At 38.2% G+C, this 27,376-nt stretch overlaps 1 protein-coding gene across 12 annotated transcripts in view; it reads left to right on the top strand.

Annotated features, from left to right (window-relative positions):
- Nucleotides 1-1,049: 1,049 nt before the first annotated feature.
- The window catches only part of LOC124402193 (calmodulin-binding transcription activator 1-like), a 261,909-nt gene continuing 235,582 nt past the window's right edge, over nucleotides 1,050-27,376 (top strand). For 9 of the 12 annotated variants that reach the window (XM_046875023.1, XM_046875025.1, XM_046875021.1 and 6 more), the window contains exons 1-3: nucleotides 1,050-1,110; nucleotides 6,881-6,982; nucleotides 18,599-18,702. In XM_046875023.1, coding sequence (XP_046730979.1) covers nucleotides 1,086-1,110; nucleotides 6,881-6,982; nucleotides 18,599-18,702 — 231 coding nt within the window. In that variant the 5' untranslated portion in view covers nucleotides 1,050-1,085. Of the gene's footprint in view, nucleotides 1,111-2,724; nucleotides 2,859-6,880; nucleotides 6,983-18,598; nucleotides 18,703-27,376 lie in introns of those variants that run through there. The other 3 variants (XM_046875016.1, XM_046875019.1, XM_046875020.1) reach the window with 3 other exon arrangements.

Below are 27,376 nucleotides of genomic sequence, written 5' to 3'. Positions count from 1 at the left end.
AAGTGTCAAAAATATATATATTGGCTCCACTTGTCGATCTAGTTTGTGATGATGAGGATTATGATGAAGATGATGATGATGATGATGCTGATGATGATGATGATGATAATGATGATGATGCTTATTAATCATAACATACACTCAATCGCACCAATTACAGAGCTGCATGGCATAATACTTAATAATGCATGTATTTTAAAATTCAGTTTTAATGTTATTTACTTATTAATAAGTTAGAAAGTAAATAACATTAAAACTGAATTTTAAAATGCATGCATACATAACTAATGAAGTTTCATCAATCATATATTTTCGACGTAGTTTTATTTTTATTAATAATAATAATAATAATAATAATAATAATAATAATAATAATAATTTTTATTTGAAGGTTTATCATATACATATTTCTAAATTCTTTAATTGTTAATTTATTTATTTTGCAAATATTATGAATAAATATGTTATTCTAATAAATGTTTAATTATTTATCCGATACATTTTACAAAAAAATGAAATATTAATTGTGATTACCTAATATAATCATGATTCAAATAATATTTTTATTAATTATGCATAAATTATAAGAGCTAATTTAATATTAGTATAAGTATTTATTGGATGTTAAAAAAAAAAAATATATATATATATATATATATATATATATATATATATATATATATATATATATATATATATATTTTCTATTAATTATGATTAATAATTTATATTTTTCATTGGATTAAAAAGAATATTTCCAAATAATTGTGTTAATCTAATATTAGTATCATATTATTTGTTTGTTTGTTTGTTTGGTTATTGATTGATTGATTGATTGATTGATTGATTGATTGATTGATTGTCACCTATTGCACGTTTTACCTTTTTTTTTTTTCCACCAATAGAAAACAAGATGGCTTTGGGGGGCTCGCCTGTAATCGTGCGCGTCCCCGACCCCCGTGCTTCCTCGTGAACGCGCATGGTAGTCAAAACGCCCCCCACCCCCCACCCCCTCCTTCCATACCGATCGCGAGGAGGAGGAGGAAGAGGAGGAGGAGGAGGAGGATGTGGCGCGCGGACGGGAAATGGCTGCCGAAAACAAGCCGGAAGGTAAGAGAGGAGAATAAACCGGATTATTATTATTATCGGGATGCCGATGATGATGATGATGGTGGTGGTGGTGATGGTGATGATGAGGATGATGGATTTTTCTGTGCCGTATTTCCGACGCGCTCGTGGCTGATCAGATTTCCGTTAAGGGAGGACGTGACGGAGGACGGAGCGCGTGATATTTTGCGCTTCATCGCGGAAAAAAAGCTGAAACGCTGAGCTGAGGTTCAGGTCCTGCTCAGGGCTGGAGCTTCCACAGCTTCCTCAGCTCCTACAGCTTTCACAGCTTCCTCCATGTGGAGGAGATGAAAGCAGGAGTTGTGCTCATTAACAAAAAAAAAGAAAGTCAATCGTGTGTGTGTGTGTGTGTGTGTGTGTGTGTGTTATTATCATCATTTGTGTTCTTGGTGGTTTGAGGAATGAACAGAGGGAAGAAGCGATGAAAGCGAAAGCGTGTTGGGAAACGGTGTGTGAGGGTGATTAAACAGAGGGTATTACTCCGCGTGTGTGTGTGTGTGTGTGTGTGTGTGTGTGTGTGTGTGTGTGTGTGTGTGTGTGTGTGTGTGTGTAAAACCGGGAATGAAATGACCTCGCTTATGATGTGGAGCGGGATTCCTTCACACCGCCACCCTTCATCCTCATCATCATCCTCATCGCATCTCATCTTTCTCCTTCTGGTCTTCTCACCTGAGAATGGGAAGGGGAAACGAGGGAAGGAGAGGACACGAGAGGAGAAATGAGGAGAGGAAATTAGATGAGAAATTGGGAGAGGAGATCAGAGGAGATGAGAAATTAGTAGAGGAGATGTGAGGAGAAATAAGAAATTGAGAGAAGATGAAAGGAGGTGAGAGGTGAAATCTGGAGAGAGGGTAGAGAAAAGAGGAAAAATAGGTAGATGAGATGAAAGGAGAGAAGAAATGAGGAGAATAGATAAGATGAGAAGAAAAGAGATGAAAGGCGAGGAGAAGAGAAGGCAGGAGAGCAAACTAGGGGGAAATAAGTGTAGTAATGAGAAGAGGAGAAATGAGGAGAGGAGATGAGGAGACAGGAGAGAATTGATAAGATGAGATGAGACATGAGGAGAGACAAAGAGACGATATTAGAGGAGGAGAGGGAAGGAGGTGAGTGGAGATGAAATGAGAGGAGAAGACAGGAGCACCTAAAGTGAAACTGTTCCTCATGTTCCTGCTTATGTAGGTTGTAATGTGAGGTGATGTGCTGATGTGCTCAAAACTCCTCACTGAATCCCCGTCCTTCATCTACATCTGTGACACAGTAGTTAGGTCTTCTTCTTCTTCTTCTTGTTTTGAAATCAGACCATCGTTTGTTGGTTTGTCGATTTTCTTCTTTTCTTCTTCTTCTTCTTTTCTTCCCTCATGGCGGTTAGAAAATCTGTTTAAAATGTTCAGACCTAGCTGACGGTTGCGCGCGCGACATAGAGAGAGATGGAAAGAGAGCGCGCGAGATAGAGAGAGAGAGAGAGAGAGAGAGAGAGAGAGAGAGCGTGCGCGCGCTAGACGGAGAACAAGAGAGAGAGAGAGAGAGAGACGGAGAAAGAGAGAGAGAGAGAGAGAGACGGAGAGGGAGCGCGAGACTGTTAGAGAGCGAAGCAGCCGCGCGCGTTTTACGTTGGATTGGGTGGAAGGAGAAGGAGCGCGCGCGAGTGAGTGAGAAAAAATATAAACCCCAAAAAACCAAAAAAAAAACCTAAAACCTTCCTGAGAAGTGACGAGGCACCAAAATGAAAGGTAGGATCTCTCGTTTATTATTTAATTCGTTTTGTTTATTTGTTTGTCTGCAATCCGAAATGAAACCTGAGGCGAGTTTTCCAACGAGTTTACGGCTGTATTTACTGTAACGGGAATTGACTGTGAGGAAAAATCCTCAGAAACTATGCTAAGCTAACACAAGATTCCACCTGAACCGCGGAGTATGATATTAATCTAAATATGATCATTTTTATATGTAATAATATTATAATATCACGAATATTATGCCGTTTCGTCGTCGTTTATTTATTAAACTCCGGATCTTTATTATTTAGGTGAAAGTAAATATATATTAATTTAGAAATAATTATACATTTTTATTTAAATTTGTTATTAATTTTTTCGAGGTTAAAACCACCACGAGATGGAGACAAAGCAAATCATTCTTGTGCTGAAAAATGAGACTATTTATAGCTTTAGAGATTATATATGTATATATATGTGTATATGTGTATATACTATATAATGAACTAAGCTCTAATTTATCCACGGGTCTGAAATAGATCATTATCAATCATGTGTACATAAAGATGTTTTTGGTTGAAATGATCAGAGAGGTTGGGAGATGTTTATTCGGTTCCTGCCTTGATTTTTTTTGTTCACATTCAGACCTTTAGGAAGTGCTTCATTTTCAAGTGCCATCCATCTAGGAGTCTGGGTTGGAGAGCTCCACCAGGGGGCGATGTTTAGCCGTGTTCGAATCCATAGCAATGCAAACGCGCAAACACACACACACACACACACACACACACACACACGTATGTACATGTTGTGGAATGCTCCAATGGAGCAAACCCAGTCTCGATAAGGTTTTCGTAAAGAGTTTCCTCCTATTCGCGTGTATCTCGCATCCAGAGTTTCTCGTCTTGAACGATGATTAGCAATGTCAACCAAAAACTTGTTTGATGATTTATAGCTCTGGTGAGACATAAAGACATATCTATACAATACCTATGCTTGATAACAATCCCTTGCACCCATGGGAAAACGTGTCAGAGCAATCTTTTTCTTCTTCTTCTTTTTTACCAAGAACAGACCTGTTTTGACCTCAGCAGGAGGAAACTGTGTCATGCATTTGTATCTGTCAGTCGTTTTTTTTTCTTTCTCGCACCTTGTTTCCTGGACCTTCTGGTCTTTTTTGTTCTACGGATATATCACAGTTCTTACACAGGAAGCTTACTCTCCAGAGGTCCTTGAAAAAAAGAGGCTGGAGATGTTACCTTGCAGCTTCTTTATCCCTTTGATGATTTGTTAAGAGTTTTGTTCTTGAACGTATCACGGCCTGAGAAACTTCCCTCACTGTCACTGGTTTTGTTCTTCACACTCAGATACACAGCTGGCCTCTTTCCCAAGATGGGAATTAAGAAGACATTAAGGACATACCATTTTATATATATATATATATATATATATATATATATATATATATATATATACATAAATATCCAACATCCTGCATCACTATCAGCCAGGCGAAATCTTGAGGCAGTTGCTGTTGTGTAAAGACGAACTCCTGGGAAGTGCGATCAGCGGCTGAGGTTGATAAACAGCAGCCACTGTTGATAGCAAACTTATCAGATTCTCATCTCTTGGATATAACCGGCGCAGCCTTTAAATTGTGCTGGGTGAATCAGCTCTGCAATTTTGTTCAGCTAATTGAATTTAGTGAGGCTGCTATGGATTAAAAGATGGCTGCTCGCTCAGCTTCTCTCTCTTCCTCTTTCTCTCTCTCTTTCTATCTATCTTCTGCACTCTCGCTTTCTCTCTGTGTTATAAAAAAAAAGTCGTACTCGTTCTCAGAGATGATTTCATGGACCGCTTCCAACAGGGAAGTTTGAAAAGGGGGACGTTTGTACAAAATAGATCGATTACGTCTTATAACAGCCGGGTTTGTTTGGCAAGCTGATTCTTTTAGTGTTTGTAAAACTTTCCTGATTTTCCTTCCTGCCAACAGAAGGGTTTCTACAGTATTTGGAGTTTGATAACAGAATCAAGTGACGTACAACAGTAGTATTTTCAATGTCAAACTTATACTTTGAGTATAAAGTATATACATTAAAAATAATAAATGTATCTAACCTATACGTTATACGTTTATTAAAGTAATAAATAAATAAAATAAATAAAGATATGTAAAAAAACAAAACATTTATACAGACACGTGAAACTCATACTGTCATTTGCAGTGTGAAATCGTAGTGTAAAAATTAAAAAGAATCTTCAGCGTCTGATCAAAGAGAATGATTTTTTTTGTGTAGTTTCTTTTAAAATATTGTAGTAACAGTTCCTGCTGTGTTGTTAAATAATGTAACATTGCCCTAAAAATTTTCACTTAGAAAATTACAATTTTTTGCTTAGAGCAAAATATAATTTTTATTGTTTTGTTTTTTTTTAAAGAAAAAAATGTTCCCAGGTCAGAATTAACAGAACATTACCATGAGTCTCGCATTCAGAGTCTACTAGTCACAGTTTTCTTGTTAGCTAAGCAAGATAAATGAGGCTGCTAGTACCTTGCTGGTTTTATGTAGTCTAGGTTAGGTCTTATTACCCTTGAAGTGAAAAGACAAGAACGAGCTGGCCGATCTAATTAGCAGATAAATAATATCAGCTGCCCAGATTCTGACGTAACGCTTTAGAGCTGCAGAGAGCTGACCAATCAGGATAGTGGAAAGCAGGCAGGTAGGCAGGCCTCTGTTGTTTGAGCATTGCAGCTTTAAGCTCTCTCACAAAAATCTCAACCAAAAACCCTTCCACCCCAAATGCCACCAGAGGAAAGCTGAAAGTAGGACTCTCACGTCATGTAAAAAAAAGAAAAGAGGCACTTGTAAACAGTGTTATCTCATTAGGTTACAGTGTTTGTGGAGGTTAAAATCGATCACACATTGTATTTAGAATTAGGAAGTGTAAAGATTAGATAATGCGGTTGCGAAGGCGATGACGGAGAAGCGAATCCAGGCGACAGAATGCAGTCATGTGGCTGAGATTGAAATCAAAGTGAGATCAAGATGCTTGTCGGTCAGATTTCTTGCTATGTTGGATGGCAAGTGGAAGGAAATGAATTTCTTTTTTTATCACTTTCTGTACAGTTGTGTTTGTCGTCTGTCCATTGGCCAATCTTTGAACCTTCATTAATCTATTTTTATCCACTTTAACATCTGACCATCTCATTATGCACAGTCTGGCGATTTATGATCTATGATCTTGTATATTTTTTGGTGTTGATATAAATCATCCTCATGCCTTTTTCTTTACATCAAACAGCTTCCGCTTATAGAATCCTACCATATTGTGTGTTTATATATCATCCTATAATCCGTCGTATTATATCGAGAACCTTCTGACCTTTGCAACCACAACCAAGCTTTAGTTGTACACAACCTTGTGCGATAGTCGTGCAATGCCACGTCTCACTTTTCTGAAGATTAAGAAAACACTTTTGGAGTCAGACAGGTTGGAGAATATCTTCTCCAGGATTTTTTTTATTATTTAACATAATTTTTTTTGAAGTGCAAAATAGGGAAACGGAACATTTATTATTTCCCAAAAGAGCAAAAAGATTAATCAATTTGTCCGTGTTGAAATGTCAAGCTGTCACCATTCAGATGAGCGTATTAGAATGGTGCAAAATTAAAAAACGTGACATGCAAATTTTCATTGCGGGTTCGGTGAATGGTCTTCAGGATGGTTCTTCTGGTGTGCAAAATATTTTATGAGTAATTGCTGATGTACGACTGCAAAATAGTTGTATGGGGGGAAAATAAGACATCTGTAGATACTTGGTATTTGTGTGTCTACATTATTTAAAAAAAAAATGTTTTTGAACATCTCAAACATCTCTGGATGAACTTTTCTGCATGACTAAAATATTTAAACCAATGGCTTCAAGCATAACCAAGTGACAAAAAAAACCAACATTAAAGCGTACAAGAAGCCAAGAAAATAAAATGTTTGTACTTAGAGATCCTCCCTTCATTCTTCCCTCCCCGCTGTGCCGCCCATAGGACTGAAGAGAATTCGTAAAGCTGATCGAATGTACAGAACTTCCGTCAGCTACGCCAGCCAGGCTGCTACTAAGGGTGTCCGAGATGACACAGACACCAACAGTAAGAGAGCTGGCTCACATCCACACTGCATCCCTGGAAGAACCATCAAAATGACACTCATTCTTGCCCGTTCATGCATTGCACTAATTTCTCCATTTCAACGTAGCAACATCACGCAACCGTGAAGCCAGCCTTGCATGTAGAGGCTGCTCAGCAAAACCCGCTAATGTTTCTCTCCTAACCAGCGAAGTAAATGTTAAAATCACGCCATAATTACCCCATAGACAAGAAAGAAAGAAGTAGATAGGTGTAATAGATTTGAACAGATGTAAGTGTAATACGTTTACCCGAGTGTAGCATTCAGCTCATGGAACCAAATCGATGAAAACGAGTCCCCATTTTGCAGGAGCTGTATTCAAAATAACCCAGTGATCTATGGCTTTGTGGGTGACTTCTTTTTCTTCTTTCTTTCTTTCTTTTTTTTGAGAGAGGAAATAGGCGAGGACTCTCTTGGTGGATCTTTTTTTATTTTATTTTTTATTTTTTTTTAAGCGAGGGCTTCATTGTCATTCAGCTTCATTACAGATCATGTTTATTCATGCATGGCCATGGTGCACCGGAACGTGCAGCATATTTTTGGAGGCAGCGGCTCATTGTCATGCCTAATCAACACACAGCACACTCTGAGCCGAGCCCAGGCATCGTGTGTGTGTGTGTGTGTGTGTGTGTGTGTGTGTGTGTGTTTACTCATTCACTTTCCAAGAATGTCAAATAAAGAAACCACCATTTTATATATATTTTTTGTTTGTTTTCAGCTCAATTTCTTTAATCCAGCGGTTTTTAATGTGATCGAACTGTTTCCAAAAGTCCCTCCTTTAAACAGCAGCCAAATGGCTAAAGGTTCCTCTGGCTAGTTGTTAACAAGCTCTGCAGCATAATTAGTGGTCTAGTTAGATACACGTTCTTCTGCGTTGCTCGCTGTGTTGGTGTTTAAGCCACTAAGGCTCTGTTTGTCAAGCTTCCAATTCAGAAGTATTACTAAGACTCCATCGGTACAGCCGTTTCTTTGTTCACTTCCCAAAAACCGTTCACTAATCATGCTTTGTTTGCCACTGGCACTTTATTGTGATCTATGGCACTGAAACAAAACCCTGATCAGAGGCCTGTAGTTTATTCAATTTAGGCATCAGTGTTGGATAACTAAAGAATCCTGAGCTTCTATTGTCCCATTAGAAATCCAAATGCATTCACAATTATGGGGGATCAATATATATATTAGTTCTGACCAATCGATCATCCACAGCATAAACATCTTCAGCAGTTTGAGCTTCAGGAGCTCGTCTGTTGGATCGGACCACACAGACCAGCCTTCCTTCCCTTCCTGCATCAATGAGCCTCGGCCGCCCATGATCCTGTCGCCGATTCACCACTGTTCCTTCCTTGGAGCACTTTGATAGATTTCTTAAGATGCTCTAGACAAAATTGCGTTATATATATATATATATATATATATATATATATATATATATATATATATATATATATATATATATAAAATGTATATCTATGTATACATATAATTCACATATTCTCCTGGAATAGTCATGAGACAAGATGAAGCAAGACCATGGAGACAGAGAAGTCAAATCTTTTTCTTTTTTTCACAAGGGTGACAGAACATTCATTTTGCTTCTTCTTGCATCAAACCCAAAATCCCATTTCTGGAACAGTTCATCAGCTGTGACTCCCAAAATGCTGTAACAATTAATAGAAAACTCTTTGCCTCACAGATTACACAAATTGATGGAACAGTGTATTAATTGAGACACATAGAATAATCGAAAGATTTATTCAAAGCCGAAAGAAACAAATGACATGGCAAAACGTTTTACACGAAACGTGAGAAAAGAGAGGCCGCATAGCTCTGCGTTTTTGTGTGCAAAGTTCAGAGCTGTTTGGAATAGGCCGACTTGAACAATATAAAGATTTTGTCTCCTACAAGCACACTGCAGTTTTTTACTTCAAATTATTAACTACTCGTATCTTTTGGGTTTAGATTTCTAGACTATTTATGGATGTGTTACTGTAGATCTGTAAGAGAAACAATTGATTTAAATGGACAAATTTTGTACAAGTTAATGGAAGAATCAGAAAGCCCATGATACAAAGTCAATGCATGTCATAAAATGCTTTGAAAGCAAAGCTAGAGAAAGAGAGAGAGGTGAGAGGACGGATTGTTCGCCGGCAGTCTAAAGTGCATTTTGTATGCATAGCTTAGCTCTTTATCCATTTGTATTCATACACTCATTTGCATGATTGACTCCATGTGTATTTGAGCATTCTCATATCTCCTGTCTTGATGAATGCCTCCGTTACTGAACGCTGCCTGGATTTACTTCTTGTCCGAATGGTACCCCGTCTTTGCCCTTGCACGGCCAAGTAAGCAGCTTTTCCTGCATGAGCTAACGTACCGAAACCGAAACTGCACAGTGGTATCAAGGCATGCTCACGTTTCTCTAACTTATGCTTTGCGTGTACCCACGTGCACGCACAATTTCTGTCACTGTCTCCTAAAAGATATTGCAATTAATTTCTGCTATACCACTTATGTAAAACTTTGCCACCCCCAGAGCATGCACGTTTAATGCATTTTCTTTGGTGGAGAATCATGCATCTCTGGAACCAGGTGTCGCACCCCATTTTGATCAGTGCAGCATCAGAAGGAAAAACAAAGAAGGCCTCTAGGTTCGTAATCGTCTCAGGAGACGATGTTGATGTTTTTTTCAACGGTTAAATTTAGCATTTAAGCCGCACAACTGTAAACAAGACATCCTCCACTCAACTGCCAGATAGTTATCCGGAGCGTGATGTATTGAAAGACGCAGATGCGGTCACTGATGGTAATGGAGGACGGAGTCAATAAAGGAGCAGTATTATTACAGAGAACAATAGAGCAATCACTGCTTTGATTGGTATTGATCTCGGAACAGGCGGATAAACTGAAATTGAAACTGACCAGCATGACCTGCAGCACAAAAGCACTCCAAAACAATGTCATGGTTCTGCCTGTAAGGACTCGTGCACTCATGTTAATCTGCAGGGCATTTTATTTTATGTTTCGTGTAAGTTAATGCAAGCAATGATGCCCAGTGAGAAGAAAATCTAGCAACTATCATTTTTACTATATATTCTGTTTTTTTTTTTTTGGGACAACCGCAATACCATAAGGCTCTCAGTCAAACATTTTATCATTCTTGGTTTATTTCTCCAGTTTTTTAGGAGCCTTCCTCACGATGCATATCAGAGCCAATTTTTTTTAAAAGAGCATCCCATGACACAAAGGCAGAGCAGAAGAGCACTATTGATCCAGGATCGTTTTTTCCCCCCTCCTTTGTCAGCCCTCTTTATTCCTCAGCTATCTGGAGTGATGCCTGTTCAGCCTGCCATGACACATACAGTAAATCACACAAGCCTGACATCTGATAAATCCCAGATTAGCACCCACATCCAGAGTCTTCTAACACTACAAGACCCGGACACAGACCAGGCTGTAGGTTTCATGATTCTGCTTCCTTTCCTAAGATACCTTCCATCATCCTTGATCCTCAGACAGTCTATTTTTAGCCCTAATTCAGTCGAAACCAGAAAGAATTCGGTACTAAATCAATTTCGCCAGAGTCCGAGGCTTCGAGTCATTTTGTAATTCGATTGACATTTTATTGTTCGCAGCTCCGGGTGGTTTATTTGATCTCGCAGTTGAGAATATAAACTGCATTATTTGGTCAAATTCGTTTAGATATTTTCATAATTTATTCAGCAGCTCTGTGGATCAAGCTAGTGGAGCCAAGCCCTTGTATGCTAATATGCTTCATGCTTCAGCGCACACTCTTGATTGTAACTTCAACCCTCTTCTACTATGACTGTCACTGAATTATAGTAATACACGTCGTAGCTTTTCAGAGGGATGACAAATTACAGGATCTACAGTACGCTTGTGTGTGTGTGTGTGTGTGTGTGTGTGTGTGTGTGTGTGTGTGTGTGTGAGCAAGTGTGTGCGGGGGTGTATTTGCACTATTATCTCTATGTCTCCATTTGGCTCACCATTAGATAACATATTGTGGGTGTGACTTAGCAGCGTCTGCATGTTCACCTTTCGTCCTTGTGAAATTACCATATAGACAACTACACTACTGGTATTTATGTAACCTGCATGTACGTGGGGGAATAAATGTGTAGGAGATGTTTGATGTCTAGGACCGAGGTTTTTAAGCGTAGGCCCGAGTCCCGTACAGTCCCACAACGCACAAAGCAAAGAGCAAAAAAATTATTAAAAAAAAGAAGCACTCTTCGCCCAGCCGCTCTTTAATAAGCATCTCAACTCCAACCTGACTAATACGAGTGAGATTAGTTGAAGTTTATCAGCTCTGTGATAAATTAACATGCAGCCCCAACCCTTTCCCTGGCTGCCTGGAGCTGCTGTGCAATGAGCCTTTATTTCTGTCACATTAAATTTATTTGGAAAAAAAAAAAATCCTAAATTTCCCCAGATACTCTTTAATATCTGTATTGGGAGCATTAAGTGCTGCTTGCCCCAGCATTTTCTTGCTTTCTTTATTGTAGAAAGTTTTCTAATTAACTGACAGCTATCTCACTCATGGGGTTCGATTCTTTCAGCTTTTAATGTAGGTATGACAGTTTTACAGATATAAGAATATATTAGAGAGCTGCTCTGAAAAAAACTATATATATATATATATATATATATATATATATATATATATATATATATATATATATATATTAAACATGGCTTTATCCGGTGTAAACACATCTCCTTGAATCCCACTAAAAGAGTGCAGTAATTTCCAAAGTTTCCAGTTTGAATACTGGCATATTTCCTGTATCAGGATGTACCTCGAAGGTGGCAGTGATTTTCTTTTAATGCAGTAGGAAGGTACTGTAATGACCTGACAAAACTAGTCTACTGCATAAAATCATATGAAAAATCTATTTTTGCTTCTTTTTGAGTGGAACTTATCTCCCTGTTTGCCAAATCAGATTAATACGAGTAGTTTTTTATGCGTGTCCACTATTTTATATTCTAAAAATAAAAAAATTGATATTTAATCCAGAAAAATAGGTGTCCTTTAAGAAACTTTCATTATTTCACAGACATATAGTCATAGTAAAGTGATGCAGTTTTGCTCTTTACTTCCCTGCAAGTTTCACTCTGGTCCTGTCAGATGATATTTATACCATCCTTACAGTCACAGGGCTTAGAGTACACACTATTTAGCGATTCACATGGAAATGACGGCTATTTCAGTACTGCAAACCTGCTACATAACGAGAGAATAAAGGAAAAGATCTTGTAAATGCCTCGCCCTTTTACTCTTGTCTCTCTAAATTGGCCGTCCAAACCATTATGCACCGTAATAGTTGATAACTCGAAAAACAATTGAAAAAGAACACCGAAAGTCAGCAGAGGACAGTCCATACTCTGACAAACACTATAACAAAGTACTTATGACAGGAGAAGCAGCAGAAATCCTTATTTGCAAACATGGCGTCAGAAAACGTCCATCAGCCCCTGAAGATGGAATGGAAAAAGTAATGGCTTTTATCAAAGAAAGAAAAAAAAAAAACCCTGACTCAGCACTGATGACTTTTGGAAGTCACCGTGTCCATTCTTCTCCTTTTTAATACAGTTACCATGACAGAAAGCTGGTTTCCAGCCAAGCTGCACATGCAAACAGTGCAAAGTCATTACGGAAGGCGGATTTACGGTAATCCTCAGAGGGGATGTACAGGAGAACAGAGTCCTGCCGTTTTTAGCCCAGAACGGACAGACGCTTTACTCATGAGATTAATTTATGATTAATAATAAAAAATCTTTTAAATGTAGTTTCTTTTTTTGGCTTGTCAATGTATGTTTGGGTGTAAAAATTGAATCTGAGTTAAAGTAACAAAATGTCTAGATAAATTCACTAAGGTAGAATAGGGCCCGCGGGGGTGCGTCCAAAATCCGCAGATTTTCGGAACTCACGAGGGTCTTAGAACATAACCCCTGTGAGTTTTGGGGGACCACTCTACAATTTTTAAATGGTCTGTAGGTTTTTTTCCATGCAAATCCAGACTGATAATCACTCAAATCAAATTATATATTTTTTCATACTTTTCCAAAATGCACAGGAACCCTGTGTTTAATACAAAAATGTGTTTTAAAAATTTATTACATTTGTTAGTGAAAACAGAGTAGAAAATTTTATTCCTGAACATTCGATCCCCCTGTGGAGTTAGTTATGTCCCTAATGAGAACCTGCAAATTTTCCAAACCGCAAATTTTCAGGGGTTGACTGTATAACGTTTCCATACTATTTCCCTATTTGTTTTTCTAAAATATAAAATTAGAAATTTCTAAAAAATATATATATTTGATTCTTTGGAAAACGGTATTTTCGTGTCCACATTTTCACTTTCAACCGTTTCCTTGTAAAGTCGCTAATTCAAACTGAAACGTCTGAAAACGCTCACGTCCCTGTACTGCGCATGAACGAAACGTGGGCCAAAAAAAAAAAAAAAAAACCGAGAGAAAAATATGCATTTTCAAACTAAAACGTATCAATGAGGACAAGGCCAAAAGATCTGCACAGCTGTGATTGGTTGTTACGTTGTGAGGCAGCGGTTGCCATGACAGTTCAGCGGCCCTTCCTTGCGACTAAACACATGGAAAACATCATAGATTGTAACATGTTAAAGTTGGAATTTAAAATCATTATTTCACATGTTAAATATGGTTTAAAAAATCTTTAGGGAAGTCTGCAGATTAATTGTCATGCATAGAACGTTCCCTATGATAGTACTGAGTGAGCATACCATGCTGTACCTCACCATCTGGTGGAAAAATCTTATGTTCAGACCGCTTCATAACGATTCATGATGGAATGAACTGCTCTTGTACATCGTCTTGAACGCCTCATTTAGAGCTCTCATCCTTCACCCTAATGTCAATCCATGCAAGATCATTCGATCGTCATCCTTCTCTCCACAAACAAAGCAGATTTCCATAATCACACGGATAACCTTTATGTACTGTATGAGCTAATTATATCACTAGATTCTTTAATTGTGTTGCAGTTGTAAAAGATGTGTGATATGATGAGATGAGATGAGATCAGATCAGACGAAATGCTTTCCCATGTAACCGTACCTTAAGCAGAATTTTGAAAGAAAGGTTTGATGTAGAGTTAATGTGCAATCCTCTGTTTTTCAAAGGCATGGAAGTTAGACATGGGCTGGATGCAGACACTGCGCCGGCATTAGTGCTGAGCACGCATTGATATTCATGTAGAGTCCCCACGTACTTGCCTCCAGTACACTTGCTAAATAAGAAATTAGTTTTTTTTTTCATCAACGGCAGCATTCGAAATTTTAGATTTTCCTCACTAATGCATAATTGAGTGTAGTTAAGACTTACGTATCCAAATGGTAGACGTATATATTTTTTTATACAGAGACTTCATTATGAAATACCTTCCAGTTTAAAGTTTGTCTTGTCATCACTAATACAGACACTTGTTCAGACCTCTTTTGGCCAGTGTGTGTGTGTGTGTGTGTGTGTGTGTGTGTGTGTGTGTGTGTGTGTGTGTTGGCTCTTGCATGTGTGTATGTGTACACATGCTGTGTGGGTGCTGTGGCATTCTTTTTTTTTTTTGTCCCCGTCCACCATGTTCAGTTGGCTTCAGCATGGAACATAGCCAGTGGCAGAAAGACACCATGGCCAGTGTCTGGCAGACGGAGGTGGCACTGTGATTCAAATTTGTCCCTAAGGCCACAGTCTTGAGTGTCAGCATAATTTAAAGGCTTCTTGCTTTAATTCAGTACAATGAGAGTAAATGGCAGCCCATGGAATGAGTCTATCACCCTTCCAAACCTGCTGAAAGGTAGCGGGGTGCAAGGGCAGCAGAGAAATGGGAGGTTGCCAGATATATAGACTATCCTTGATTACCCTGTAAATAAGTCGCATGCTTGTCTTGTCCTTTTATCATCCTCGTTGCATTGGCCTTCGTGAAGCTGAACGCTTCTGCGCCGACGAAGCACCTAGACAGCTTTTTTGTTTGTTATGGAAACAGATTTGCAAAGGAATGATACAAGTGGGCAGATCAGGAGCATAAGTATAAGCAATTTTTTTCTTTCCATGTAATTTAATATTTGTATTTAGTTGCAATAACCAGAAAAACAAAAATATATGATAAATATGTACATTTTAAAGTGCTTCATGCACATCAGTGCTGTTACTAAGGTGTGGGTTAATCATTTTAAATCTCACTGACTATTGCACATCACACACTGGCGAGCTTGGGTGGGTTTTACTACATGGATTTTTTAATCAATTAGCTAATTGATTAACGAACCATTTTTTTTAGAGTTGTTTCAGGAACATGCAAGTTTCTAAAAAAAAAAAAAATGTATAAAAACCAATCCAGGCAAAATAAATTGCAGGACAAAGCCGTTATATAACTTTCCTGCTTACTACACACTTTCAAATCAATATAAAATCTGGCAAGGAATTTTTGTCAAGCGCATAAACATTAAATGCAACAGGATCAATTAGAATTTTAATACCAGCAAAACAAATAGTGTCTTAGTTATCAGAGAAAACATTCTGGATATTAGAGATATAACAAATGGCAAAGACTAGATTCAGAGAATAAATATATTTTTTAGATTTTTGACTGTTTTTGGTTTTGTTTCGATTTATTTAATTTATATTTATACGACAAACTCCATCATCGTATTCACAATAAAAGTGATTTTTAAGTGGTTTAGTTAAAAAAAAAAAACAACGTTATCTAATGAATTTGAATTATTTTATTTTATTTTAGTTCCTTTTATCTTTACAGGGAGTGCAGAATTATTAGGCAAATGAGTATTTTGACCACATCATCCTCGTTATGCATGTTGTCTTACTCCAAGCTGTATAGGCTGGAAAGCCTACTACCAATTAAGCATATTAGGTGATGTGCATCTCTGTAATGAGAAGGGGTGTGGTCTAATGACATCAACACCCTATATCAGGTGTGCATAATTATTAGGCAACTTCCTTTCCTTTGGCAAAATGGGTCAAAAGAAGGACTTGACAGGCTCAGAAAAGTCAAAAATAGTGAGATATATTGCAGAGGGATGCAGCAGTCTTAAAATAGCCAAGCTTCTGAAGCGTGATCATCGAACAATCAAGCGTTTCATTCAAAATAGTCGACAGGGTCGCAAGAAGCGTGGAAAAACCAAGGCGCAAAATAACTGCCCGTGAACTGAGAAAAGTCAAGCGTGCAGCTGCCAAGATGCCACTTGCCACCAGTTTGGCCATATTTCAGAGCTGCAACATCACTGAGTGCCCAAAAGCACAAGGTGTGCAATACTCAGAGACATGGCCAAGGTAAGAAAGGCAGAAAGTCGACCACCACTGAACAAGACACACAAGCTGAAACGTCAAGACTGGGCCAAGAAATATCTCAAGACTGATTTTCTAAGGTTTTATGGACTGATGAAATGAGAGTGAGTCTTGATGGGCCAGATGGATGGGCCCGTGGCTGGATTGGTAAAGGGCAGAGAGCTCCAGTCCGACTCAGGCGCCAGCAAGGTGGAGGTGGAGTACTGGTTTGGGCTGGTATCATCAAAGATGAGCTTGTGGGGCCTTTTCGGGTTGAGGATGGAGTCAAGCTGAACTCCCAGTCCTACTGCCAGTTTCTGGAAGACACCTTCTTCAAGCAGTGGTACAGGAAGAAGTCTGCATCCTTCAAGAAAAACATGATTTTCATGCAGGACAATGCTCCATCACACACGTCCAAGTACTCCACAGCGTGGCTGGCAAGAAAGGGTATAAAAGAAGAAAATCTAATGATATGGCCTCCTTGTTCACCTGATCTGAACCCCATTGAGAACCTGTGGTCCATCATCAAATGTGCGATTTACAAGGAGGAAAACAGTACACCTCTCTGAACAGTGTCTGGGAGGCTGTGGTTGCTGCTGCACGCAATGTTGATGGTGAACAGATCAAAACACTGACAGAATCCATGGATGGCAGGCTTTTGAGTGTCCTTGCAAAGAAAGGTGGCTATATTGGTCACTGATTTGTTTTGTTTGGTTTTGAATGTCAGAAATGTATATTTGTGAATGTTGAGATGTTATATTGGTTTCACTGGTAAAAATAAATAATTGAAATGGGTATGAATTTGTTTTTTGTTAAGTTGCCTAATAATTATGCACAGTAATAGTCACCTGCACACACAGATATCCCCCTAAAATAGCTAAAACTAAAAACTACTTCCAAAAATATTCAGCTTTGATATTAATGAGTTTTTTGTGTTCATTGAGAACATGGTTGTTGTTCAAATTAAATCCTCAAATAAAATTAATCCTCAAAAATACAACTTGCCTAATAATTCTGCACTCCCTGTATATCCTTTTCCTTTTGTTAGACAGTCGTAAAAAAACACCACATGACCTTCTCTGTATGAATATGTATGTGACAAAATTTTAATAATGATGGATGGATTGAAGCTCAGGGTTTAAGTATCGGTTTCGGAAAAAGAAAAAAATTGTGTATCAAACCACTTTAATGATCATGCACACGTTTGTGTCTGTATAACAGCGAAAAAACAAGATTTTATCAACTGATTATGTAGCCATATGCTGTTACGTTATGTTATCCACTTCTTTTTATCCAGGTCAATTAGAAACACTTGATTATTGATGTCATAGAGGATTGACAGAATAAGAATTTCATTATACGGTGTAACAGACTGTTTCTTGTACTCTGAAATTTGTATATTATTCACACGGCCGTCGTTTCACGTGTAGGTTAAGCAAAAAAGATATCCCGTATAGAAGTTTCAAGTCACCTAACCTTTACCGGGTGCCTCTCTCTCTCTCTCTCTCTCTCTCTCTCTCTCTCTCTCGGTTATCTGTTTGTTCTTAAGCCTAAAGTGTGAGAGCTTGCCAAGCCCGAATCCCCAGCGGACTCACTATGTTCATGTGTAGCTTCACTTTCTTTGCATGTCCAACGTCTTTATTCATTCCTAGCGGACACACTCCAGTCCCTTTCTGTCTCACATGCACTCTCTCTCTCTCCGTTACGCACTTTTTTTTTAATCATAAGCAGGCTCGGCACGCAATGTGGAACTTCCTTCTCCCTAAGGGCTAAACATTGACTTCCTTAAGAAGCCTGAGCCCTTGACTCAAACGGTTATCAATAACCTTGAAATGTTTTCGCGTTGTCACCCAATTTGCTTGTTATGTATTTGAGCGTGCACTCTCGCATGATAAGATAGTAGGAAAATAAATATTATAGTTTTTTTGTAGGGGTGGAAAGACTGCAGATTCGGCTGAGATGATGTACACACCTTTCTGTGCTTAAAAACAACAATACAGTTTTTTTTTTGTTTTGCGCTTTATTTTTTTTATTCAACCAGTCATGTCTTCTCGTTTTTTAACAAGATGTTCATGTTTTTTTTCAAATTATAACAAGAACAGAATGTTCTCATGAACATGGTCTGATGTGTAACAACAATTAGTGTTATACATGTCTCCCAGTGATGCTTAAGATGACTGGGTTACACAATGTTTTTTTTTTTTAAGAGCATAGGTGTAAGGCTCTACCTTTTTTTTTTTCTCCAGATGAACATGGACATTTGAAAATCTACCTGCCCAAGAAGCTGCTCGAATGCCTGCCCAAATGCTCCTCCCTGCCTAAGGAGAGACATCGGTGGAACACCAATGAGGTAGGGGGAAGCTCTCATATTTCTCCTCTGTCGTCCTGCAGGTTGGATAGATTTCATGGTAAAAGATGAACATCACATCAAAGCGCAGCCTTGAGCCAGTTGAGATAAAGTCATACAGGGCACAGGTTCATGCGAATCATCGAGGTCCTTAGAATAACTAGGAAGTCAAAAGAACTCACAGAATACAGCTGATATTATTATCACTAAAAATAATCCCAGTACAATTGTTAGTTCTACCACTCCGACTAATGCTACTGCTCTTACTACACAAATGCTATTAAAACTGCTACCAGAACTACTGCTCCTCCTGCTTCTACTGCTATAAATACTTTACCACTATTAATCCTCCCCAACTTTTCTTACTATTACTACTATTACTACTACAATTACTATTACTAACATCACTACTACAATTACTATTACTACCACCACTACTACCATTACTATTACTTCCACTACTAGTATTACTACTACTACTTCTACTACTAGTATTACAATTACTACTACTCCTTCTGCTCTCACTGCTACTGCTATTACTACTACCACCACTACTACCATTACTATTTCTACTATTACTACTACCTTCTTCTTCTTCTTTTTCTCCTTTCGGCTTTCGGAGCGGATCGTCCGTCTCCATACTCCCCTGTCCTCTACATTTGCCTTTTTCACACCAACTACCTGCATGTCTTCCCTCACCACATCCATAAACCTCCTCCTTGGTCTTCCTCTTTTCCTCCTTCCTGGTGGCTCCATCATCAGCATTCTCCTACTGATATACCCCATGTCCCTCCTCTGCACATGTCCAAACCATCTCAATCTCACCTCCCTCACCTTGTCTCCAAAACTTCCTACATGGGCTGTTCCTCTAATATTTAAATAAAATGTTATACTTACTACTACTACTACTTATTATGAATAGTATTCATTTGTATTATTATATAAGATTGTTTTTAATAATGCGAGTATATTGTATATATAAGTTTCAGAGTTTCACTGCACATTACATGTATAAGCTTATATAAATGCTAAGTGAGAACAAGTGTAAATGTTATTATAGTCTGAAACAGTGTATATTTTAAACACAAACAGTAAAAGCAGTATGCATTTATTTTATTTATGATCTATTTATTACAATAAAAAAGATTATGAGTTGAATTTTTACCAGGCTTGATATAAATATAACCAAATCAAACATCACTAAAAATCTAACAAATTCCATGATTTATTTTTCATTCACTTACTTTATAATTAAAGCAGTGCATATATTTTATTTTGAAATGTGATTTAGATGTAAGTCTGCGTATTATTCATTCCTGACTTAAATATTTACCAAAAGATGAACTTCCTTTTTTTCTTCTCCTTCTTCTTCTGCACATAACCAATCTACTGCTATTTTCCTTCGTTGACTGTCTGTTTCTGCATGTTGATGTGAGCTGTAAATCTCTCCGGTTTCCAAGCAGCATTAAAGCATGTGTACAGAAAGTATCTACATTGTTTGGCGCTTCTACACTCGTGGCCCTGAAGGCATTCTAACATTCTGAAGCAAACAAACATACTCAGCAGAGATTAGGCGAGACCTATTTGGCCTAATTCCAGTGCACACAGAAGTTTGAGATGCTTGCTTTTCATTTTTGTGGTTCAGAAAAATATGGCTATGTGGATATTTAACTTTAAAGACGTGATAGTCGAGGGAGGATGTGTAGATAATGATAAAACAGAACGGTTTAAACCATGGATTCAGCTGAAGTGTATAATGTGGCTGAGAAAACCTGTTTGTTATTGGATAGCACTAATGTAGATACTTCTGCTGGAGCTTTGTGAACATGGTTGGGAATAGAGAATGGATACAGGGCATAAAAACATTAAACGTAAAACCCATTTTCAGAATTAAAAAATTTGAGAGCCTTAAAAAAAATTATATTACATAAGATCACTACTATGTTAGATTTAATTTCAAACACTGCAGAAAAACCAACCTTTTTTTTTTTTTTTACTTGTAGTTTGACCTCTCAATAATCCTTTATATTAATCTTCTTGAAAACAAATGACGCAGCATCTTTATTCAGGGCAACACTCTAAATCTACATACATGCTTTAGCTTTCCTGCTTTGTTCAATTTTATTCGATTTTTTGTGTCACAACTTATCAAACACAAAAACACAGCACAGAAAAGTTTATTTGCAGCTTATACAGTGGTTAAAAGTGCGTACTGATCTCCCGAATGCAGGAGTGCTCTCTTTTTGCATCAAGGGGTCTTTGAGAATTTCATCGCTTTTATTTTAGTGAAGGTGATTCCTTGTGCATGTTTTGTGCAAGGTTCAAAAAAACAAGTTTGTCACAGAAATGCTTAGGACCATAAATTTAACACTATTAGTCAGATAGGACACTGCTTCAGCGTTTTCTAATGTTTTTCATTTACTCTGGAACCATTGCTTTAGTTTTTTTTCGCGCATATGTCATTGTCGCTTGACTGATGATACACAGCAGCCCTGTTCATAGCGACGGCAAGCGATAGCTAAAGAAGATTCAAGGTGAGCTTCAGCCCGATAATTTCCTGCGTGTATTGAAGCCAAGCTCTCTCTCTCTCTCTCTCTCTCTCTCTCTCTCTCTCTCTCTCTCTCTCTCTGGTTGGGCTCAAACCAGCTGGTTTCAGGGTCCGTTACGCTCCAGTGAGATGGCCTCTATTCTCAGCATTCGCTTTTGCTGTGATTACTATCTCCTCTCCATTCCTCATTTCTTCTTCCCCAGGAATGCCCCCCAAACCCCCACCCCCCTAGCAGACGGTTGTCTTGGTAGAGATGAACGTATATGAAGAGCGCCTCAGGTTGTACAGTGAGCTTCAATAAGATCAGATTGACTGATTCGCCCAGAACAGTCTGGTTGTATGTGTAATCGCAGGTTTCACAACTTGAACCAGGAATGTATTTAAAAGGACAGAAATAGTTAAATCAGGAGAAGAATGCAGAAAGAAGATGCCCTCTGTCTCAAGGCAGGAATAAGACCTTCTAGTGAACTGAAGATTCTCCTGAAGGCTGCATGGAAAGTTCTTAATGAGCAGAAGTGCCTAAACAGCACCGGCTCCCCTCCATCTCCTAGCTACTGGCTTTCCCTCAATGCCACGATCCCTACAACCAAGGGCTCAATATAATGAGGCTTCAGCTGCAGGGCTTGTCCACACATAAACAAGCTGATTTTATGATAAAGCTACTCTTTCCTTCCATACGTCTGATAACGTAGAAATCCAAGCCGTAGTACTGTAGACTCGGAGAGAAGGGAAAAGAATTGTTTAGGTCATGATGCCTGACAAGATTTCTAGTCTTTTTAAATCTGATTTTATAAAGCATCTCAATATACCAGCTCTCTCAGCAACGCAACGCCATTTGGGAAACGACTCTTATTGAGGGTAATGATACAGATGTCTATTAATCTGAAAAAATGTCCATGCTAAAAATTGAAATCTGCAAGGGGGGACAAAACAACAGCACAATAATCGGGAACGAAAGGAACGAAGAAAAGTGAAAAGTCTTTTCCTGTCTTTATCTCTGCTTCCTTTGTTCCATCTTTTAGCATTTCTAGCTTCACATTCCCTGCTGTTCATTTTAAATACCTACAGAAGTGTATTTTCGGTACCAAACATCCTATTTGAAGCCTTACTAGGAAAAACATTATCGCAGCAGGAGGAAAACTTCGTATAGAGCAGGGTTCATCAACTGGCTAAAAGTACTTCAGTGTATAATAAAATCTCACCTCAGTCTCACGAAAAGAAAAAAAAACACATTCACATTCAACGTTTATACATTGAACATCAGAGTTCTGGCACTGACACACCAGAATCGGGGACACACTTAAACAATGCATGCAACATCGTTACATAATTTAACCACGCCCACTTTAACCACTGGGGTTTTGAGTTTTAGTTTTAGTTTTAATTATATGTATGTTTTTACCAGACTGTTGGTATTCAACATATAAAAGCTGCCAAAATGTGAGACTGACTTGAAAAATCTAAGAAAAACAGAAAGGGTGTATTTTTTAAAGAAGAAATGCAGGAATAAAAAAGGAAAAATGGAAGGAATGAAGGAAGGAGGAGGGAAGAAAAGAGCAAAGGACAAATAAAAATAATTGCAGGTAAGAGGAAATAAAATTTAAAAAGTTACAAAGGAAATAAAGGAGAAATGCTGGAAGGAGGAAAAAATTAATGCAAGAGAGAAAGGAGAAATGCTAGAAGGAAGAAAGAAAGAGTGCAGAAAATAAAGGAGAAATTCTGGAAGGAAGGATAAAATAAACAATGCAGGAAGAGAGGAAAAGAGGAGATAAAAAGAAAAATGCTGTAAAAAATAAATAAAGAAATGCATGATAGAAAGAAGAAATGCTGAAAGGGAAGGAAGGAGGAAGGAAGTAAAGATCAATTTTGGAAGGAGGAAAGAAAAGAATGACAGAGAGGATAGATGCTTAAATGAGGGAAGAAAAGGAAAGCAGGATAGCAAGAGAAAATACTGGAAGGTAGGAAGAGAGGAGAGAAAAAGAAATGCTGTAAGGAAAAGATAAAGGAGTGCATAATAGAATGGAGAAATGCTGAAGAGAAGGAAAGGAGGGAGAAAGGAAGGAAGAAAGGAAGGAAGGAAGGACAGAAAGGATACATTCTGGAAGTGGGAAGAAAAGGGGACAGATAGGATAGATGCTTGAAGAATGGAAGAAAAGAAGGAATGCAGGACAAAAAAAATACTGGAAGGAAGGAAGGAAGGAATGAAGGAAGGAAGGAAAGAAGGAAGGAAGGAAGGAAGGAAGAAAGAAATGCTGGAGGAAGAAAAGAAGTAATGCAGAAGATAAAGTAGAAATTCTGAAACATAGGGAGGGAGGAAAGGAAGAAAGGAACCGAGGAGAGAAAAATCAATAATGTAAGAAAGAAATGAAGGAATACATAATAGAAAGGAGAAATGCTGGAAGGAAGGAAGAAAGAAAGGAAGGAAAGAAGGACGGACGAACAGAAAGTACAAATTCTGGAAGCGGAGAAGAAAAGAACGACAGAGAGGATAGATGCTTAAAGGTGGGATGAAAATAAGGACAGCAAGAAAAATACTGGAAGGAAGGAAGAAAGAAAGAAAAAGAAAGAAAGAAGGATGGAAGGAAGGAAGGAAGGAAGGAGAGAGAAATGCTGGAAGGAAGGAAGGAAGGAGAGAGAGAAATGCTGTAAGGGAGAAAGGAAGGAAAGAGAGAAATGCTGAAAGGGAGGAAGAAAGGAAGGAAGGAGAGAGAAATGCCTGAAGGAAGAAAAAAACTAATGCAGGAATGGGGGAAAGGAGAAAAAAGAAGAACTGAAGGAATGTATCACAGAAAGGACAAATGCTTGAAGGAAGGAGAAACAGAACGAATGCAGGTAAGAAAGGAGATATTCTAAAAGAAAGAAAGAAAGAAAGAAAGAAAGAAAGAAAGAAAGAAAGAAAGAAAGAAAGAAAGAAAGAGAATTTTACAGATGAATTATTTCTGTGATCCATTTCAGCATGACATGAAGGTTTCTTCGTGCTGATTCGTTTTATTTATAGAGTTGAACTAATGACCAGTAAATAAGCATTAAAAGGTCACCATTCAGTCACTTATCCACAAATCTGCCAGTATATACTATTACACTGAGTTTCTCAGCTCCACAAAGTCAATCTGTAAGCAATTCTACTGCTTTTCTTCACAAAGACTGTAGGATGAAGAGCATGAATGTTGTCTTTTACAAGGATGTTACAAAGTACACGTTTTTTTCACCAAACCAAATCTCAGGTCCACACAGAGTGTGCATTTGGAGGCATGCCTCTCTAAATGATTTTACTTAAAATCAATTTACTGGGATTCTCATGCTTAAATATGCCGCTAATACGGTGTGGTTATTACTTATTGACAAAACGTCCTTCAGCTCAGCTGCTTCTACAGCCCCCCCCATTCCTGCCTGTCGCAATGTCTGCAAAGCCTGTGTGTGTGTGTGTGTGTGTGTGTGTGTGTGTGTGTGTGTGTGTGTCTGTGTGTGTGTGTGTGTGTGTGTATGAGAGAGAGAAAGAGGCAGAGAGAGAGAGAGAGAGAGAGAGAGAGAGAGAGAGCGAGAGAGCAGCAATACAGATACAGGAACACATTTTTGAGACATTTGCCCCATGTTCCTGGAAATTCATTTTTCTGTGCTGGAGGTCATATTGTTGTTTGACCTGTCGCCGGTTTCAGTTTAGCAAACGCTGAATATCCATTTCACACCCTCAGAGCGATGACTCTCAGGGACGGAGGGCCATCACGAGGATGTCAGACGTGCGAGGGAAATCATAATCCGCTCATCCGTGTGCACAGAAAGCCCCGATTCATGTGGGGGCGTCTGCTCGTACACCGAGGACGCATAAGGCGCTTATATAATGGTCTTGTAAACCAAAGATTTTAATTGAATTACTTTGTGTTAGTGGCACGCCCACAGCAAAGATTTTGGGTTTGCTCTTTTTAACGACGATACATTAAGCTGTTTGGAGCTTTCTGTAGGTTTGGTGTGGGTTAATTTTCACTGGTATTGTTTATTTTATGAAAATACTAACATGCAGTATATAACATTTCAATTGGTCCATGCATAAGGAGTCTAATCTCAGAAATCATATACAGTTATGCATATTCTATAAAAAGAAATCAAAATAACACTATCAAGATATCAATATAAATAAATTAAAATATTTACATTTTAATATCATAATAATAATATTACATAAAATATACTATTATCAATTAGTATTAATATTATTACTGAAATATTAATATAAATATTAAAAAATATAATATTTTAATATAATAATGTTATTATTTAATATTATATATTATTATAATATTCCTAATTAATATTTACATGCTGCAGTTACTAATTTATTTTTAGTAATAGATTTATCCTGGTCATGACTGCTCTGGTTTAATTGGTTATTTTTTTATATTTTGGAAATTAATTTATTAGAAAATACATCAGGCAGTAAAGCAGAAATACACACAGCATACAAGCAGGATTGGTCAGGAATGTCTATCAGAGTGGTCTGGATTGGTCAATTCTTTTGGGATTGTTCGGAAAAAGCTTATGCGTGTCCTAAAACAGCATCTCAACCCGAGTATATTCCTGCTTTGAACTTTATTAAAGCACTTTTTGAAGAATTCATGAACGAGTGCTCGCTCTCCTCTAATGCAAAACCCTGTAAATGATAAACTGTGAGCTCAATCCTCCCTGTCCTTCATTTCTCCACTCACCAAAAAAAAAGGATTTTTCAAAGCGTTTTTCTCATTCTTGATTCTCTTTTTCTGTTAGCTTTTTCTCTCATCCCGCATTCACCCCAGTCAAAAATAATCTATGCATCAGCACTTCTGCTGAGGAATTACCCATGTGGTCATTGCTAGTAAAAGTTTCTGCCCAGCCTTAATACCGCCTGTCACTGGCCCTGTCCTTCGGGTCCTTTTCTTTTCCGTCCTGCCTGCACTCCTCTTCACCTAATCAAAGGAAGCAGATGCTGCCAGCCGACGAGTCTCACTGGGGGCAAGCTGGGAAATTTAGCTGGTGTTTGTTTGAGCAGACCTCTGGCTTCCACACAGGCTTGTGACCATGACTACGACTAGTGAAGGTATCCGTGTTGAATTTCAGATTCGGATTATCCAGACGTCTCGTGTAGCAGACACGCTAAACAGTCGGCGTGACCTTAAAGGAGATTCCAATGGGTTTTTAACGGAATTAAAGAAATATTACAAGATACACATTTCGACAGAAGACAAACCCGTAAGAACTTAATGAACGGCCCGATGCGCATATTTGAGCCTGACTTTTGATCCGGCTTTTTAATTGCACACGCTCTCGTCCGGACTAAACTTTGTCCTTGTATCAGAGGGATTACAGCTGCCTTTCAGGGATTAGAGCAATGCTGATTAGGTTGATTTTATTCATCATGGCAGAATTGGAGTCAGCTTTCTCGAATGTTGAACATTTATTTAAATCATTTTCGTTGACAATTTAAGCAGATTTTCTCATTCAGAAGCAGGCCCCTTCAGTCTTTCACTTTTTTTATTTTAATGTTAAAAAAACACAGTCTGTGTTTCAGATCTTGAATATATCAACCAAATTCGACACGGAAACGTTTGTGGACATCTCTAAAGGGTTAGGTATCTTACCCGAGAAGGGAAGCTTTGGACTGATTTGTGTTGGTGCCTGAATCATGATTAGAATAGGAATGTGAGGAAACGCTGCTGTCAAACGCTTCTGCTACTGAATCTGCAGTTTTAACGATGGACATGGAGAGATTTTAACATGCGACACCGATATGATAGATGAGAAGTTGAAGCTTCCAGTGTTTATCCACTAGTGCATAACCTTCCTTAGCATCTCATTTTGCTAAGTAGATTCAGATGAAACAAAACAGATGAAATAAAAACAGTTTGCACTTCCTACAGATCACAACATACCGTACAACAAGCATTAAATATTACAACATATACTGTATTATTTGCATTTGTTATTATCGTGTTTCCTTTTATCTGACCTTGTGGTATGTTCAGGTTGAACAGATGTGATAGAGAAATAAGAAGATCTGAGCTGCACAGTACTGTATCAGAGCCAGGGTCCTATTTTTCTCTCTCTACATCCACAAGTCCTTTTTTCCCCCTCAGTGTCTTGTGGTAACTCGGGTATAAA

Source organism: Silurus meridionalis, chromosome 19, assembly GCF_014805685.1.
Source record: "Silurus meridionalis isolate SWU-2019-XX chromosome 19, ASM1480568v1, whole genome shotgun sequence".
In the NCBI taxonomy this organism is placed as follows: domain Eukaryota; kingdom Metazoa; phylum Chordata; class Actinopteri; order Siluriformes; family Siluridae; genus Silurus; species Silurus meridionalis.
Note: the sequence above shows the minus strand (reverse complement) of the source record. Positions and strands in the feature narration are given on the sequence as shown.